Below are 13,075 nucleotides of genomic sequence, written 5' to 3' on the forward strand. Positions count from 1 at the left end.
CCTGAAGTTTAGCTTGGGTGTGCTGTTTACAAGAAATAATAAATCAATACCGTTAGTTAATTAGATTAATATATTAATCTACTCAAATATAATCTCCCGTTCAGATTTCAGCAAATCAAGTCTCGTTTAAAGAATAAGCAAGACAAACCAAATATAGTAAATAATTAGACAAAGAACTTGCAAGAAATCCTGACCAGCAAATTCAAGCTTGAGATGCGTCGTGGGAAGCAAGTGGGGGGGAAAAAATTGGAAGCACTCAATCCTTACTCATCCATTAAATTTCTTTTCCTCACTTTCTCCTTGGAGGAATTTCATCGAAACCTGGGGGAATGTCTGCTTCATACAGCAAAACAGAGCAGGATTAATTGTATGGGTTTCTGGGAATGACAATTCAAAACCCTTTTCTTTTTCACATATTTTATGCGATACCTCTAGGTTCTAGCATGTAGTCAAATGCATGACAGTTTTCGGTTGGATCTATGCATAACGTGAACTGGCATTAACTTCTTCAACGATGGATGTTCTAATCTTCTGATGAAAAAAACAGCAAAGGCAGGGAAATCCTTAAATGCAATTTGATTTGTTTTCAATGTTTTCATTTAATGATGCTGTGAAACAATAGATCTGTGAAAACATAAAATACCAGCAACTGAAAACGGCACAAAGAAATTTAAGGCAACATGAACGTTATACAACTATGAACCAAGTTGCTGCATTTCCTAGAAACCCTCAATGGCTATGATCTAAATTGACTAGAATTTTAAATTGTAGCAGGCTAGGAATATGATCACAAGCTTGTTTTTTGTTTCCTTGTTCATACAAGCAATAGCCCAGAGCATAGCAAATCCAAGTAATCCTGCGAACCCACAGCCTCGTGCTACTCCTGCGCAGAACTGGTCAACATTAAATGGTAATCATGGTGTTTGTTTCGTCTACTGTGGGGATTTGTTTTTTTTTCCCCCTTCCAATTTTTCAGCTTTTCTCATGTTTGGTATTAATTTCTGAAAATGTTTCTTAGAAATCACCTGGTAACAAATTTATGTCTATTATTGATCCCAAATTATCAGTAAAATCTATAAAAATGGTGCCAATGATGAGTCATGAACATGATTTATTGATTTACTCAACCCATAAACTATGGTATCTAATTCATGGGCTCAGATTCCACAGTTACTTCATTATACTCGTTACATTAAGAATCTATGTACCAAATATAACCTAAAAACTATAAACATCATGGTAATTGATGCTCTTCGCACATCATTTGCAGGAAGACGACCGCTTGTAGTAGCCCGGGGTGGGTTATCCGGGGTTTTCCCAGAAGGCACAGAATATGCAATTAATATTGCAGTGGACACAAGTTTGCCAGATTTAGTAATCTTGTGCAATCTTCAGATGACAAAAGATGGGGCTGGTTTGTGTCTGACAGACATTAGGCTTGACAATGCAACCAACGTCGCACAATTTGATCCTAAAGGTCAAAAAACCTACAACGTTAATGGCAAGAATCTCACAGCATGGTTCTCAGTGGATTATACAGCTAAACAGCTAGCACAAAATGTGCAAAGTAAGTCACCAATGCAGCTTCATTTTCTCATTGCCAGAAGAAACACAAGATTCCCAGTATCAAAATCAAATTAGCATGTCACAACAAAATAGAAAGTATAGAGCACGACCTTGTATTAAAAGGAAAGAAATCAATATTCATTTTCATTTTCTGTTTAGGTCCAGGGAAAACTCAACCTGAAACAAAGAACGACCTATGAAATTATGGAGGAGAATATAAAAACACAAACCTTATAGTGCATACATACCAATCTATGGTAAGTTAGAACGTGACAATTTACAATTTACCGGTTGCCACCTCGTCCACAGTGAATCAAGCAATATATTCTCGACCCCCTGTGTATGATGGCCAGTATCCAATTGCCACTCTTGATGACATAATAAAGAGTGAACCCCCAAGGCTCTGGTTGAATGTCCAGGTTCTCTCTCTCAATCTTCAGGCAAAATTAGATCATATTCTCTCACACAAAACTTTTTAAATGTAATAATGTAATTGATTGAGCTGGTGCAGCATGCAGCATTCTACGCCCAGCACGGATTAAATATGGAAGATTTTACAATGAAAGCATTGAGTTCTTCCAGCATAGCCTTCGTTTCATCTCCAGAGATTAGTTTCTTGAAGAGCATCAATGGGAGAGTGAACAAGGCTATTACAAAGGTCATCCTCCAGTTTCTTGACTCCAGTGAAGTTGAATCCTCGACCAACCAGACATACGGTTTCATAGCCAAGGATCTCACAACAATCAAGTTATTTGCATCAGGGATCATGGTTCCAAAAGAATACATATGGCCGATCAAGCCAGACGGATACTTAGGGCCTCCCACAACACTAGCAGCTGATGCACATAAACTGGGATTAGAAGTATATGCGTCTGGTTTTGGTAATGATCTCATTGCAAGTTATAACTATAGCTATGATCCTTCTGTTGAGTACCTGCAATTTTTAGATAATAGCGCTTCTGTCGATGGTTTTGCCACTGATTTCCCATCAACAGCATCAGCAGCCATCGGTAAGATGATACCAAACCTTTGATCCTTCATTTCCTTATCTTTGTTTTTGCCACAGCATAAGTACATAACCAAGAGAGCCCAACCCACAGCCAACAAGTCTAACTCCCACAACTTCGTTATTTCTGCAGCATGCTTGGCATATAAAATCACCAAGCCTACAAAAGGTATCATACCAATCTTGCAATGATCCAAATCAGAACCTCAAACATGAAGTACAGAGAGGCTATATCATAATAAATATCATTTGCTTTCGCAGGAAAAGTTTTGGTCATCAGCAGTGACGGAGCAAGTGGTGTTTATCCAGGCTGCACTGATCTTGCATATCACCAAGCAATAAATGACGGGGCCGACATTATAGATTGCTCAGTTCAGATGACAAAAGATGGAGTTGCCTTCTGCTCTGACACTGCTGATCTAATGGGATCTACCACAGCCATGAGTCAATTTATGACTAAATCTTCCAAAGTACCCGAAATTCAATCCGAAAGTGGTATCTTCTCCTTTGACCTGACATGGAGAGAGATTCAGACCTTAAAACGTAATGTTCAATAAAAACAAACAATTAACATACAAATCTAGCCATGGGATCAGAAGATTTAAACAGCACTCACTAACAAATTTATTGTTTCAGCTCAAATTGCTAGCCCTTATGTCAGCGATGGCTTTCAAAGGAACCCAATAGACAAAAACAGTGGTAAATTTGTCACCCTCTCCGAATTTTTGGAGATGGCCAAGGTGAAGGCAGTTTCTGGCATTCTCATAAACATACAGGTACGCAGCTACCCTACGGCCTACAATGTTTTTCCTTAAAAAAATACAGACTTTTACTCAATTTATTTGTTTGTTTCACAGAATGCTGCCTACCTCGCATCAAATAAGGGTCTTGACATCGTTGGCAATGTTAGCACAGCCTTGAGCAATGCAACCTTTGACAAACAATCCACACAAGAAGTTATGATCCAATCAGATGACACCTCAGTGCTATCCAAGTTTAAGGATATCCAATCTTACAGAAGGGTTCTTCTAATCGAAGAGAAAATAGGCGATGCACCAGGGACAACAGTCCAGGAAATCAAGAAGTACGCAAATGCAGTAAACCTTCCAAAAAGCTCTATAATAACAACATCCGATTCCTTCACTACTGGAATGACAAATGTTGTTAAAGAAATGAAAGATGCAAACCTCACAGTATTTGTCCATCTTCTGAAAAATGAGTACATCTCCCTAGCATTTGATTACTACTCAGATCCTTACGTGGAGATTGCTACTCTAATCCAAATTGCGGCGGTTGATGGAATCGTAACAGCATTTCCAGCCACAGCCAATAGATATATGAGTAAGTATTACCCATTCTTATTTCATCCCAGCAAATGCAAATTTCCGTACTACCAAAGAAAAATAAAAATTTACAAGCGTTAAGATAAACAAAAGTTCATGACATATTGCCATTGTCTAATACGCAGGGAGCCCATGTAGCAATCCTAATCCTCCAAAACACAGTTTTTCCTTCATTGCAGCCAACCCTGGTGACCTAATAAACTCCATTACGCCAGAGTTAAGGCCACCGGCAGAAGCACCACTTCCACCTCTTCAAAACGTTGTTGATCCACCACTTCCAGCAGTAAACAACGCCAGAAAAGCCAACCCTGGGCCTGCTACTTCTGCATCCCCGCCGAATACACCTCCAGCATCCTCTAAAGCTGCCTCTATAAATGCTGCCGATCTTGATCTACTTATCTTCACTGTTTATGGTGTACTTATAGCTGCGCTGTGATGTTATTCAGATAATCGTAGAGTGTAGACCTAGCTCTTCAGATTTCGTTCCTTAGCATCAGTTCAATTATCATAAGATATCTCGACAATGGAATGCATCAGGGGTTAGCTCACAATTTATTTTTAAAACAGAACATTTTTGTTAGATTATTAGATATAAATATGGCACAGAAGTTAACAATTTAAACACTGGATCCTCCTCTTTCCCTCTACTCCCAACTACCAGTCTCCAACATTTACAGGTACCATGAACTCGGTGCAAAAACTCTGAATAATGATTTCACTTTACAACCAGTTAGAATAACCGAGTCAAACATTTTCTTTTTTCGCCTGATGACGATCCCAAATAAATGACTATCTTACCACAGCAGCATTTCTCAAGCAATGAATTAAAGTTATGTTTGATTAGATGATGTATGGAATGAGAGAATGAAAGAAACTGTCTCGTCATCGGACTGATTCGTTCATTCTCTCATTCCAAACATCCCTAACCATACATGACCTTGATCTTGACAGTGAGGGCGGTGGCGGACATAGAACCTCTCTCCTACATAAAGGGCTTTCTCGGCATCCAAAGAGAGAACGGGCTTGGGGTCCAAGAATTATTTGGAACGAAGGAAAGAAAGTGTTCCAACGTAGTAGAACTGATACATTCATTGCCTCGTTTGAAACATGATCTTAAGAGGCGTCGAATTATCTTCTATGGGTTTATCAGCTAAAACAGAGGACAGACAAAGTGAATAACAAAAGAAAAGCTGTGAGGAAGAGCAACTTCGTAAGAAGACAAAAGGGCCTTTTTTCCCATAAGGAGGCTCAGGTCGATAGCATGGGATACATCGGCGGAAAGCAAGAGCTCCCGGGCTGCAACAACATCGGTTCCTTAGCGGAGAAAATGACCAGAGTCATTTCCACCAGGAAGGCCCCTGATATCGTCGCCCCGCCAACGGCAAGCCTTACCTTCACGTCTGCTGATCCCTCCACACTCCGAAACCTTCATCACAGCCACACAGAGAGAGAGAGAGAGAGAGAGAGAGAGAGGAAAAAGGGAAAAGAAAGAACAAAGAAAGAAGTAATGTATGTGCGTATATATATGGATATGGAGACAGAGAGAGAGAAAGAGAGATGCTGCTGATGCTGCTCAAGGGTTTCGGGGAAATCATCGGCTGATCGTCTTCGAGATTTCAGTGTGACGCACTGAAGTTCGAAGAGTCCGCCTCATTCTAAGATGGAGTGTGGATGGAGAAAACCCTAGCTTGCCTCCAACAAGCGACGAGCAATTAAATAATGTAGCTCCTTTTCCCTTTTGACAAGGCGGCCCTTCATGTTACTCGTTGGCGACGAAAAAAGCGGTGGCAGTTTCGTCATTCACTCGTCGCTGGTCTTGGGGTTTTATTTACGGGCCCTGACTTTATCGCTTTGGGCTAAATCGTTTGCAGATGGATTTTGAGAAAATGACCCAAAAAGTACCCCCAAAAAAAACCTAAAAAAATTTGAATAGAAACCAAACTATAGTTTTAAAAATATTTTTACGGGTTATAAAAAAATATATGAAGGAAATTTATCTCATTTTGTAAAAAAACTTCTTAAAAGCACTTTTGAGAGTTGTCAAATCCTCCCTAAATTCCAAATCAAAGATCTAATAGCCAATGAGGAAAAATCTAAATTGGTTTTATAAAAATGTAGAAAATAACAGAAATACTCTTATGTTCAGCAAATGCATATTTCCTACAGTTGAGTTGGAAAAAAATAATATTGCAACAAGTTTTAACAACTTCTAACTTAAGATTAACAACTTTTTTATAATATCAAGACTTAACAAATTAGGAAAAAAATAATTACCATCTTAATGAAATGCCTACAATTGAACTGAAAATAATAATAAAGTACAGATGTTGTTATTGCCAGGTTAATTGTAGAAATTACACATCATGAAGCTCAATTGTAGACATTGCATTTTTTTTTAATAAAATTGATTATCATTTTAAATCATAGTCGATGATACTTTAAAAGAGGATAGTTGTGCCTCATGAAAAAAAAAGTTAATGGCATATTTCTTAGTTATACTAATATGCCAAAAAAAAAACAAAACTTATTAAAATAAATCAAGGTTCATTCGAAACAGGGGAAAAAACCCTTTGGTACCTGTCATCAGGTACCTATTCCAATTAATTTAAGATATGCGTATTTTTATCCCTAATTTATCCTGTAATTAACTCTTATTATTAATGCTTTAAAAAAAAAAATCCACTTATTTTGAGCTGATTAAAAAAAATCTATAAACTTTTCAAGCTAACACTCATAAAATTACAAACAATATGCTTGAAAAATGACCAAAACCTGAGAGCAGAAAATATAGAGTGCAGCAAATGAATCTCAAGAACTTCTTTAACCATTCCTGGACAAGAATCTTAAACTAAACACTAAAGCTTTGCAACGCTACAAAACTTATCAGAAGAACCTAAAGCTGAAGAATCAATCACCAAATTGTTCCTCACAACAGCCCTGAATACATTAAAAGAATGAACTTCTTCAAAGTGGAGAGCTTTTAGTTCTTGCAGTTTGATAAGAAAATTGGGAAATAGGATAAATAAAATGGGACAGAAAATTATGGCTTTAAAGCAACCTAATCTTGAAAGAATAAGTAACAATGGACCATCAACTGGATATATATTTACATCGCCTCTCTTCCCTTCTGCTGCAGTACAGTTTTGTACGCAATTTCACCAGATGAATTAATATAGTACGTTACCTGCCATGGAAAGATGAAACTTCAAACAATCATGACATGCAAGAGAAAAACCAATATCATCAAAAGACATATATAAAATCTACAACAAATCGCATTATTCACAAGTCATGAACAGTCTAATTTATTCCTCAGATTCTATGCAAACATAAATGATCCAATCTAGTTCTTAGGTGAACGTGGTTCATAAAGAATGGTAGAGCAAACAAATCATGGAGAAATAAGCAATGTGCGCGAGCGAGCATGCATGTATGAAGCACTTTTCCTTAAGACCTACCTTTGACATACATATCTTACATGTATCAGATCTAGCTTTCTATGAATTTCTTTATGCACAACATGACTCAAAACTTGTGCAATGTATTTAATGTATGGGTGAGTAGATCAGAGCTATTTTAGAAAATATTATGGAATAACTCAGAATATCTCTTGACTGAAAGTTACTGGTAGTTAGATACTTACAATTTGCATTGGGCTGACTCTGTGAAGAAGGAACCCATTAGCCAGTTCTCTAAAAGAACCAAAAGAAAAAGAAATTTCATTAGAGAGCACTAAGTAGCAGGTGTCAAGTTAGGGTAAAAGACTGCAATTAAACTTTTTTATGGAAACAGAACATGTAAAAGAACCTAGTTTAAAGACCAGTCCTAAGGTACTGAGTTGCCGAAAGTATTCATTTGTCATATTCTTATGAGAAAACTTGATGGCAAAAGGCTAAAAAGTTGTACCAAAGCCTTGCCCATGACCAGAAACAGAGGTTGAAAAGTGGTACTCACAGACTTAATGAAGAGTTGCCATTCACAAAAAGTGAATAGGGTTCTTTCTGAGTCAGGCCAGGGTTCCCAATGTAAGCTACGCTACTCTCTTGGGTGTGGCTAGTGCAATCCTGGCCACTCAAGTACAAGTTCTGAAGAATAATATTGGCTTAGTCAGGTTAGAGACGGTAAAGACCTCATATACCTAATGACTGCATAGAGACTTACCACTTCCAGTTTCATAAACATTCTATGCAGATACTTGAAAACATCTTGTTTCTCCACTTTCTCATTCTCCCCACAAGCAACCAGTGGTTGGTATCCAACAACTATGCGCCTGAAATTATAATTCATCAATTATTAGAATGACATTTTTTTTGTTTGAGCATTAAAGGAATAAAAAGATCAATTTGAAGCCAAGCTGTAATGATATACGTATAAAATCACGAGTTTTCTAAGGTTTAAACTGATGCAAACTACAAACTTTTGTTACTTCATATGCCCAAAATACATAAACTAAGTTAACTATATACGCAGCAGAAGTATAAAAACTGACCATACCAGTTACTAGCGTTTCTTTCTAGTGTTCTAATCATCCAGTGCAACTGATTCTTCCTGTTACCACTTAGTGATCCCCTCAATGCAAATTCCTTCTGTATATGAAAACAACCATAGTAGATGAACATATTAAAGCTTAATAACACACTTTCGGACAGCAAAACCAATAGGGAGGAAAAAAGAATTTTGCAATCTTTTATGCATAAGTTGGATTGAGCTAAGATGGAATTAGAAACTAAGCAAATATTTCATCAGTAAACATAAGCAGATATGTATGATGAGAAACTCTTCAGCTCTACTAAAGAAATTCATTAGTAAAATGCGTTGATTGGAATTCATCAATAAGATAAACATAAGCAGATAAATATTTGAACAAACAAGCACATACTTGCAGTGATTCAGTATCCACACCAATAATATCTAGCGTCTTCCCATTTGATATTTTGAACTTCTCTGCAAAGCACCCTGCTTCTGGTCTTTTTGAAGTTCTAGAGGAGCATGAGTTGTACCTGCAGACGAATTCCTTTCATAACCATCACATTAAGAAGACAAAACGAGGAAAGTAATTAATCAAATAATACATGGCAATTCGGGACTTTGTGATGACATCATTTCCATGCGATGCAAATATACCAACAGAGTCAATTGCTCAGATGATAGCATACCAGGGAAGTCTCAGTGATGGAAACTGCTGCGTAGCCTTGGGGAAAACAAAATATCGTTACTTACAGAAACATGAACCAGAATGTCCTTGTAATAAAAGTGAAATCAATTATAACCACTTGTTTAAATAAAGATCAAATATCCAGCCAATGAACAAGACCAAACAGTGATAATTCATTATTTTCATTCTCATAAAAGGACGTAAACAATATGTATGGCACCTCAATTTTAGTCATAAATTAATATTTCAGTCAAAACATCAGAGACCATTTCAAAGTTTAGTTAAACTAGTTAAAACAAGCAAAAAGATTTAGTTGAAGTTCCTTAGGTTTTTAGTACAAAGTTTTTCAACAGAAAACATGAACAATTTTTTTTTCCAATTCAACAGCTCAGAGTTTGTCATCATACACTTCAAGAACCACATCTAAAGCCTCATTTGCTAACAAGAAAGGAAAAAGATTCACTTTTCATTACGCAAAAAATTGAAGTATGCCATATTTGTTTTCTTTTATTATCATTGTTTACCAGCAACTGCCTTTTTTTGTTATTATTTTATGAGTTAATATAATCATTGGTCCCTACAGTTTGCTCTCATTTTGGTTTTGGTCCCTCGAGTTTCAAATCATAGGTTTTGGTCCACTAAGGGGTAAAATGATCCAAGTTTTTATTGAATTATAGAAACCAATGTTTTAAATAAAATAAAACTTGAAGGACCGGAACCTACTGTTTGGATCTTGAGATTAGAAATTATATTAGCCCTTATTTTATCTAGAAAAATGAGAAATATTTTTCATCCACATTATCTTTCTATTCTATTTTATCGAGCATAACAAATGGGCCATAAGTATTTTTCTTAAAAGTTAAAATAAACCAACAGAAGAGGATTCTCATCCCGGAAAAATAATGATCTTACATTCTGAAAGAGTGGATCATCTTCCCCAAGTTCACTGCTGCTCACGACAAAACTTACTCTGTAGTCTTTGCCACCTTCTCCATCTTCATGAACGACGAAATTATTAAATTTGGGGGGTTGGGAGGGGGGCAATGATAGAAGCTAGACCAGAATTAGTTGAGCCAACAATAAGACTGTGGATTCCAATGTGTAAATAAGGGAAAAAGATAAGGAGATGAATCTGAACATCTGGTTCATGCCTTTCATCATATAGGTGGGACGCCTTTAAAAGTAACATATCCATATATAATACTCCACTGCAGTCAGATCAATTATAAAATTTACACGGTATGGCAGGGAAAATGTGGGAAGAAAAGCAAATGTACTTCGATAAGCCTATATTATATAATTCAAAATCTCGCTGCAAATGAAAATCAACTTCATAATGCTATATCTGTATTAGCAGAGAACTGGTATCAAGTATAAAACAGTAAATTTCTTTCTTTATGATGCACTAAGTTCAGCTGAAGAAAGAGAAACTGACCCAATTCCAAAATCAAAAGAAAAATGAGAAGCGAGGGAAAAAACACCTGTTTCATGAGATCTAATTGTTGTTGAAGCGGTCTGAAGCCTCCTTTCACACTGATGAAGTGCAAATCAAGAGAGGTACGTCCGCCATATATGAAGTTCTGAGGATGGCCCAAGTTGAGAGCTACGTAGAGAGCAAAGCAGAGAGAAACCTGTGTAATAACAGTACAGACCCAAGATGTCTTCTTCTCCATTTCGACATAGAAGATTTCAGAGCTTTCTTCTCCCTCTCGGCGTAATGGTGACTCCGCTCGATCTGAATCGTCAGAAATCAATTACAACTTAAAAGGCCACGTCGCACATGACGCTAATGGGCCCCTCGTTCTTCTCGAGAAATCAATCATTGACACGACAGAATCATGTGCGTGTGGGAGAGGGTGAAATCCCATGGGGTATAGAAGCTATGGACTCTTTTTACCCGATATATCCATCAAGTTATTGTCCGAAACAAACAGGGATCCAACATGATTAATTAATTTTTTGTCGTAAGAAAAACAAGATTAATCGGACGCACTCGATTCCTCCACAGTCGCTTTCAAATTCGACAAGACACGTACAAAGCCTCTCTCGCGGCTCACACGAGCGAAGCTCATGGCAAGAAGCAGGATAAGGTTTTCCTTTTCTCAGTGAGGTTCGGAGGTTACGTGTTCTTTTCCGTTATTCAGGGTATAGCTGGGAATATGGGTGAGTCTGTTGGTTGTAGGTCAACCCGTTACAACCCGCGGGTTATGCGGTACGGATTAGAGCAACCCGCATTCTGACGAGTTGGAAAAATCTCAATCCTAACCTGTCATAGCTGGTTGGCGGGCTAGCGGCCATCTTTTTTTTTTTTTTTTAATTCTCAATTTTTAAATTTCATTTTTATTTAATTTTTTAAATTAATAAATAATGATCTAAAATTTTAAAAGCAATCACAAGTATAAATTCTGTTTAACCACATTTAAAATAGTCAATATTAATATAAAACAATACATTACAAATATTTTGTATGATTAACATTTAACATCAACTCATCAAGCGATAAATTTTATAATTTTTTACATACAAATGCTATGTTTGATACAAAACACTATCTCTTAATAAATTAGAAGTGCATTTATCTATTTTTTTTTAAAGTTCATTCATCATGTTTTTCTAAAACACTTTTTTCTGTAATAAATATTGTCTTATATTTGATTGTAATTATTAAATTTTTGCTATAAATATATTATGCTTATTTTTAAAAAATATTTTTTGTTTACATATGTATTATGTAACATGAAAATTGAAATCTAAATAAGAGAAGAAAATTTTCAAATATAATAACATATTGTTTATGTGAAAAATTTGGAGGAAAAAAAATGGTAGGTTAGGCGGGTCAACCTTCGGGTTATGCTAGCCTGCATTTTGACGGGCTCGTAAAATGCCAACTCCTAACCCTTTCTTTTATGGCAGGCTGGGCCGCGGGCCCCAACCTATATTCCCAGCTCTACTTCAAGGTATATCCCAGTTTGCCTTTGTCTTTTGTTTTTCACTGTTAGTATATTATTTTTTTTATTAATACTCCTTTCTGTGTATAAGAGCAAATTAAAAACAGGATTGATAAAGTAGGCTTGCGATGGCTTACCGATAAAAAAAAAAAAAAGAGCAAGCTAGCGGTATGGATACAGGTCAGTCCATGGTGAACTGGCAAGCTGGCCCACCTATATTATTTTTTAATTAGAAAAATTATTATTAGCATGAGTTGGGTATAGTTTGAAATATTAAAATTAGACTTGGAATCTTAAATTTGGGTAATAGATTTAATAAAATAATGTGAGGACTAATTTATAATTTAAGAAGATATTTAAAAAAATTAATACATATTTTTTATAAATAATTAATTTAAATTTTTTAATCTAAATTAATTAAGTAGATTATATATATAAGTACCATATCTTTATTTAATCTTATAAAGGTGTGTATAGTAAAATAATAAATAGATGAAAAATAAAAGATAGAATATGTTCTTTATATAACTACATATATATATATATATATAAAGTGTTTATTTAGACATGCAATTATATGAATGAGACAATGTGCAGGTAAAATTTGAGGGTTAAAATCCTCCAACTATGTTATATAACATATAAATGCATGAATTTTTTTTTTTAAAAAAAAGGGGCTAGCTCTTGGCGGAGCGAGCCTAAAACACTGCAGGTTGAAGCAGCCTGCACCTAAACAGGTTGGCATTTTGCCAACACGAACCAGCCATTTTTTGCCATCTAGGCCCAGCAGTTCTAGTAAGAGATTATTTAATTTTAAATATAATATCTCAATCCATTTTATCTATTAAATTTATGATTTTCTTAAAAATATTCCTATTGATTTTAAGTGGGTTCCCATTAAGGGATAATTCCAATGCATATGATTAAAGAGAATATTTTAGAAAGTCAACACTCATTTATTAATTAATTTTTTTAATCTTACAAAATTAGTTTTTAGTTCTTATATAAGGAGGAGTGTATTCTTTATCAAATTTTTTATTAGTACATAAAAAATGAG

The 13,075-nt window shown here is 35.8% G+C and overlaps 1 protein-coding gene and 1 pseudogene across 1 annotated transcript; one reads left to right on the top strand and one right to left on the bottom strand.

Moving 5' to 3' along the window:
* Positions 1 to 986: 986 nt before the first annotated feature.
* On the top strand, positions 987 to 5,388 carry LOC114713516 (glycerophosphodiester phosphodiesterase GDPDL7-like; annotated as a pseudogene).
* A 1,252-nt stretch (positions 5,389 to 6,640) lies between these two features.
* Positions 6,641 to 11,037, bottom strand: LOC114713543 (uncharacterized). The gene is given in 10 exon segments (XM_028898217.1): positions 6,641 to 7,099; positions 7,559 to 7,607; positions 7,870 to 8,000; positions 8,077 to 8,185; positions 8,410 to 8,501; positions 8,795 to 8,915; positions 9,072 to 9,106; positions 9,983 to 10,047; positions 10,050 to 10,065; positions 10,552 to 11,037. Coding segments are annotated over 10 exon segments (888 nt in total). The 5' UTR covers positions 10,744 to 11,037; the 3' UTR covers positions 6,641 to 7,021.
* Positions 11,038 to 13,075: the final 2,038 nt, after the last annotated feature.

This window comes from Neltuma alba, unplaced genomic scaffold, assembly GCF_004799145.2.
Source record: "Neltuma alba isolate B1F8T4 unplaced genomic scaffold, ASM479914v2 tig00011430_pilon, whole genome shotgun sequence".
Lineage (NCBI taxonomy): Eukaryota > Viridiplantae > Streptophyta > Magnoliopsida > Fabales > Fabaceae > Neltuma > Neltuma alba.